The sequence below is a fragment of the Malurus melanocephalus genome, unplaced genomic scaffold, assembly GCF_030028575.1.
Source record: "Malurus melanocephalus ecotype Western Australia unplaced genomic scaffold, MMel_1.1 scaffold_771, whole genome shotgun sequence".
Taxonomy (NCBI): Eukaryota; Metazoa; Chordata; class Aves; order Passeriformes; family Maluridae; genus Malurus; species Malurus melanocephalus.
This window is the reverse complement of record NW_026624003.1, coordinates 118,828-124,861: the sequence shown is the minus strand read 5'-3', so window position 1 is coordinate 124,861 and position 6,034 is coordinate 118,828. Positions and strand designations below refer to the sequence as shown.

At 65.9% G+C, this 6,034-nt stretch overlaps 1 protein-coding gene across 2 annotated transcripts in view; it reads left to right on the top strand.

The window, feature by feature from the left end:
* The first annotated feature begins 5,564 nt into the window (after positions 1-5,564).
* The window catches only part of PLVAP (plasmalemma vesicle associated protein), a 2,878-nt gene continuing 2,408 nt past the window's right edge, over positions 5,565-6,034 (top strand). The window contains exon 1 of one of the 2 annotated variants that reach the window (XM_057385027.1): positions 5,565-6,006. In XM_057385027.1, the coding sequence (XP_057241010.1) occupies positions 5,629-6,006 (378 nt within the window). In that variant the 5' untranslated portion in view covers positions 5,565-5,628. The remainder of the gene's footprint in view (positions 6,007-6,034) is intronic. The other variant, XM_057385026.1, reaches the window with a different exon arrangement.

Sequence of the window (6,034 nt, the reverse complement as noted above, 5' to 3'; positions counted from 1 at the left end):
ACATGGAGGAGAAAAAGTCCTAAAAGTGGAGCAGCTATTTTTGGGATGGGGAGGGAGGAAGGTGAGGCGGTGGCTGCTGGATCGGAGCATCCCTGGGGCCAGGGCTCCGTGCTCTGCTGCTCGAGGGTCCCCCGGGCTGGGTGACCCTGCTGTTGCCAACACCCCTGAACGCAGAATCCCCAAATTCCGGCTGTTATAGCCCAGGCACCGCCTGAGTATTCCTAATCCCCATAGTCTAGGTACCCCATATCCTAAATATCCATATTTCTGATCCCCCAGACCTTAATCCCCCTGTCCCAGGTACTCCGTGTTCCCTGAACTCCAGACCCCCCACTCTCTCGGCACCCCATAGTCAAAGTGCCCCATACCCTAAATCCCCCATACCCCAGGTACCCCAAACCACATTAGGGTTAGGCTTTGAGTTACCCCACTGCCCTAATTCTCCATACCCCGAGTACCCTACACCCCAAATTCCGCAATCCCAACCCCCCCTTTTACTCCCCCAACCCCTCCCACCCCACCGGCAGCTCCATGGGGTGCCCCACGCGCCCCCCAACCGCGGCACATGGGATTGAGGTGTCCCCATGTTTGGGGTGGAGCCCCTTCCCCGCCCCATCCCGCTTTCCCCGGACCAACAGCTCCACTGTGACAATTCCACCACGGACCGTGCCCAGGGGCAGGGAGGAGACAGGGCCAGGGGCTGCAGGGGACAGGGACATGACAAAGCTGCCTCGAACCGAGCTACTCCACAATTTCGCACTTTTTGACAAATTTCCAATAACACCTGGGGAAACCCAGCATCKCTTGAGGACACAGAGCTCCGTGGGTGAGAAGGAAACCTCAGCATCCCCCCGGCCACCAAAGCCACCCCGGCTTGTCCCCGCGGCTGGGACACAGCTCTGTCCCCTCTCCAGCACAAACAAAACCTATTCTGGGCCGTGACCTGTGACAAACCGCAACCCAAACCGGTGTCCGGTGGCAAAAACCCACACGCGACAATTACGGCGTCAGCAGCGGCGACACGGGCACATCGCGGCACGGCCACCGCCGGAGCGGCTCCGGCTGTCCCCGCGTGTCCCTCCCGACATGGACCCCGCGGTGCCCAGGGCCACCCTGAAGGTGCTGGGGCTGTGCGCGGCGCTGCTGGCGCTGGTGGCSGCGGTGACGGTGGCGGTGGCGGTGATGGTGTGGCGCTCCGAGGCCCTGGGGAAGCTGCGGGGCTGCCGGGAGCGGGCGGCCAACGAGAGCCGGGAGCTCGGGAATCGCCTGGAGGAGCTGGAGCGGCAGCGGGAGCGGCTGCGGCGGGACGGGGACGCCCTGCGCCGGGAGCTGGCACGGGCCCGCGGCGACAGCAGCAGCGACAACGCCAGCCTCGTGTCCTGCCGCGAGCGGGCGGTAGGTGGCCGGAGGGACGGGGACGAGGAGGTGCTTGGCCACTCGGGGATGGAAAATGGGATCAGCCCCTCCCCAGCCCCCGAAGGTGACGGAGCGATGGGGACAAAGCGCTCTTTGGCCGCTTTGGGATGTCGGGATGGAAAATGGGGCTCTGTTCCCTCACCACTGTCCCCTGTCCCTCCCTCCCTCCCTGTTCAGCGGCCAAGACCAGGGGCTGCTCCATCCCTGGGGGAATTCCAGTTGGCGTGATTTGGGAAAGGGGAAGAGACAACCTGGGGGGCACAGCCACCACATCCCTGCAYGGGACACCCCAAAAAGCGGGCCCTGGATGCTCCCGGCCCCGTCCTGCCCATCCCACGCGCGGCGGGGGCAGCTATTCYCGGCTGTGGCTCCATCCCTGTAATTACCCCGTCCCGAGGCAGCAGCGGGGGCTGCAGCTCCCAGGTTTCTTCTTCCCGAGTATTTTTAGCCGCGGTTCCAGCTGGGAAAGGGCCCGGCCCCAGCGCCGCGGCCGCAGCCCGGAGGAAGAGCCGGGTCCCGCCGCCCCTCTTGGATTCATCCGGCTGAACAATGGCCCAGAGCGGCTGGAAAATGCTCCCGCTTCCCGGGGCTGGCGCCGGGAGCCGGGCAGGGCTGGGCAGGCTCTCGGAGAGCCCCGTTCCCGCCCTGGCACCAGGGATGTCACCCGCGGGGCACCCGGGTGACCTCGGCCTCCTGTGACAGCTCACATCTCCCCCAGGATGAACGTCCCTTCAGGGGAGAGGGATTGTCCCCAAAATCACAAAATCCATGTCCCCAGCCCTTTGAGGAAGATGACAGGGGGAGCTAAGCCCATCAGGAGTGTGGGGACAGCTTGGGGACAGTGGGGCAGAAGAGAAGGGCTCCGACAGCAGATGAAGAGTCGGGGAGACGCTGCCACCGCTGTCCCCACGCGTCCCCTCTCCCCAGACCAGGCTGGAGGCCAATGTCACCGCGCTGGGGGACGAGCTGGTGGCGCTGCGGCGCGAGCGGGCTGCGCTGGCGGGTGACAAAGTGGCGCTGCAAGGTGAGGTCTGTCCCCTGCGCGGGGCACACGTCCCCGGGAGCCCAGCCGCAGGCGATGCCCGGGGTGTGCTCGGTCCGGGGTGACCCCGCTGTCGCCGCTGTCCCCAGAGGAGGTGGCGCGGGGCGCGGAGCAGGCGCGGGGGCTGCGGCGGCGGCTGCAGGAGGCGCTGGAACAGCAGCGGGAGCTGCGGGAGCGCCGGGAGCGCTGCGAGGCGCGGCACAGGGAGCTCCAAGACACCCTGTAAGGACCCTGTCCCCCAGAACACCCCTGCAAGGTCCCTGTCCCCTCAGTCCCTGTGACATCCTGCCCTGTCCCTCCTTCCCCAGAGAATCCCCCGTGTGTCCCTTCAGTCCCCTCCTCCCCCTCCCTGTCCCTCCCTCCCTTGGGGACCCCCTGTGCCCTCCCCGGGACAGGGACACCCCCACACGTGGCTCCGCTGTCCCCACAGCCGAGACTGCGCGGCCGAGGTGGAGGCGCTGCGGCGGCGGGGGAGGGACAGAGCCAGCGGGCGCAGGTGTCCCCCTGCCCGGTACTTTTGGGGACACCCCGAGGAGGGGGAACATCCCGGGGAGGGGGGATAGCGCGAGGGGGACATCCTGGGGAGAAGGGACATTCCAGGGAGGGGGGACATCCCTGGGATGGGGACAGCCCGGAGAGGGGGGATGTCACGAGTAAGGGGACAGTCCGAGAAGGGGGGACAGCGCGGGAAGGGGGGACAGCCCAGGGATGGGGACATTCTGGGAAAGGGGGACATCCTGGGAAGAGAAAACATCCCGGGAACGTGGCACAGCAAGGGATGGGAGCTTCAGTGCCATTGTCACCGGTGTCCCCAGGGCARCAGGACCCCGTGCGGGGACTCACTCTCTGTTCCCCGTCCCCCCTTTACAGGAAGGGCTGAGGCCCCGCAGCCCCCCGGSCCCGCCCCACTGAGCGCGACATTCCCATTCTGCGGTGTCCCCAGCCCCAGAGCTGCCAGCGCGTCCCGGGAGCGATGAGGGTGGGAGACGTGTCCTGATCCCACTGTGACCCCTGATCCCACTGTGACCCCTGATCCCAGTGTCCCAATCCCATTCTGATGCCATCACGTGTCCCAATCCCGCTGTGCTCCCATCCCATTCCACAGCGGGACACAGGACACAGGGGTCACTTCTCCAGTTTTCGGGCAGTTTCAGCTCATTCCGGGCGGTTTTCCCACCGGAGCTCCTGAATCTGCTCCGGGAGTTGCCACCACACCCACACCCACGCTCCAGAAACTGGGAACACTGGGAATTTTGGCAGACTGGGGAGATTTTTGGGCAATAAAGGCTGCAGACACCAGGACATCTCCCTGTGCCACCAGCCTCCTGTCTGCTGTTCCTCTGAACCMAACGGTCCCCTCCCCAGGCCCAAATGTCCCCCAAACTCCAGGGATTTCTCCGGGCTATCCCACCCTGGATCCCAGCGGCTGCCAGGGACCCCAACACACCCCGAGGGGGTTTGGGGGGACACAGAGCCACCACTCCCTGTTGTGGGAMCACTCCTGGTGTCTGTCCCCACACGGGGACATCGCAGTCACGGTGGCTCAGCCCAGCCGGGATGGGCAGAGCCGGGGGTGGCAGCCGTGTCCCCATCCCGATCCCGGTCCTTGCAGGACCCTGGGGTGAGGCTTGGCTTGGGGACAGCCTGGGGACATGGAGGGGGCTCAGCGCGGGGGAAAGGTGGCATTTGGGGTGTGACGGCTGAAAGGAGGGGACACCACCCCTTCACCCCTCAGTGCCACCTCAAACGGGGTGTCTGGGGGTGTCCAGGCGCTGCCCACGGCCATTGTCACCTTGTCCCCATCCCGGCAGTGCCCGTCCCCCAGCCCCGGAGGATGCCCGGGGGGGTTCGGGGGGCCGGGCCCCGCCGGGCGCTGACCCCTCGCCGGTGGCTGTTTCCTGCCCTGGCTGCGCCGCGTCCCCTGGGGACCGGGAAGTGTCTGCGATGGCCGGGCCGGTGTCGCTGCCGGAGCCGTTCTCAGCTACCGCCGTTTCCTTTTCCTGAGCCGCAAATAACAGTGAGTCACCCCCGGCCCYCCCGGCCACTGCCGGACCCCTGACCCCGGCCCTCCCGGCCACYGCCGGACCCCTGACCCCGGCCCTCCCGGCCACTGCCGGACCCCTGACCCCGGCCCCGCCGGGTCCCCACGCACCGCTGCTGTATCCGCTGAGATGCTCCATCCTGGATCCCACCCCAAGGGCTCCTCGCAGCCTCTGGGTCACCAGGAATCCCAACGTTCCTGCCACCGCTCTGTCCCATTCCCAAAAGACCCCCCCCAATTAGCCCCCCGCTATAATGAACTCTCCCCGAGCCCAGGGTTGGACTGTGGGAATGCTGTTCCCAGTCCTCCGCCCCATCCCAAACCTTTGCGGGATGGAGGGGCCACTCTGGGCCCACCTGGATTTGGGGTGGGGGAATGGGGTGGTCCTGCCTCCCATCCCAGGGAGCCTCGTTCCCGCTGGAAGTGCCTCATCGGGACTCTCTGAGCTCGGATGTCACCGCCAGTCCCTTCCTTGTCCCCTCCGGGTGGGGTCAGTGGGGTCACGGGGAGATCCCCCCAAGGGGGGCGGGGGGCGYCCGGATGCCTCGCTGCCCTTTGCACAGGATACGGCCACAGGAAAATCCAGCTTTCCTGGAAAACTGCTTCAAAGTGGATCCAAGGATGCTGGGAAGCCACGGCGGAGCATCTCCTGACCTTCTCCCCCTGCCTCCCTGCCTTCCCACGGTGTCTTCGTCCCCACGTCACTCAGTGCCACCCTTCCCCATCCCCGTGTGCCATCCCGTGCCACCATCGGGGTGCCAGTGGAGTCCCTTCCATCACCCCACCGAAACCCACCCTGCCTTTCCAGGGGAATCATCCCTAGAATTCCTGTGCCGGTCTGGGAATTTTGGGGCGGGAGACAATTCCAGGGTGAAGGAAATGGGGTGAAGGAATAGGATCCCAGCTTTTGTCCCCTCTCCACTCCAGGAACAACAGTCCCTGCGCCAGCAGAAGCTGCGCCCTGATAACCCAGCGGGTCCTCGGGAGCATCCGGCACGGCAGGAAGGAGCCCGGCAGGAGGAAATATTAAATCCTGCCTTATAAACACAGCGCCGGGGGCTGCTCCGCCCCCCACAGCCCCCTAAAAGCGGGGTCCCGGCGGGGCGGGGCGGGCAGAGCCGCGGCGAGGATGGAGAAGAGCAGCTTCGCCATGGCCAAATTCGGGTTGGAGCCCAGGGAGGCCATTCCCAGGCGGGATTGCGGCTTTTATGTCAAATACATTTTCCTCTTCACCTCGCTGATCCAATTCCTGATCATCCTGGGGCTCGTCCTCTTCATGGTGTACGGGAACGCCCAGGGCGGCACCGACACCCACCTGAGGCTGCTGGAGGAGCAGGTGCAGAGCCACTACCGCAGGATTGTCACCCTGAGCGCCACCAACGCCAACCTGAGCCGCGCCCTCAACGCCACCCTCAAGGACAAGGACAGGCTGCAGGKGCTGGCGCTGAAGGTGCAGCGAGAGCTGGAGAAGTGCAACAGCAGCCAGGCTTCCAGCAGCAGCCCGCAGGTGAATCCCGGGATTCGGGGAGGGGATG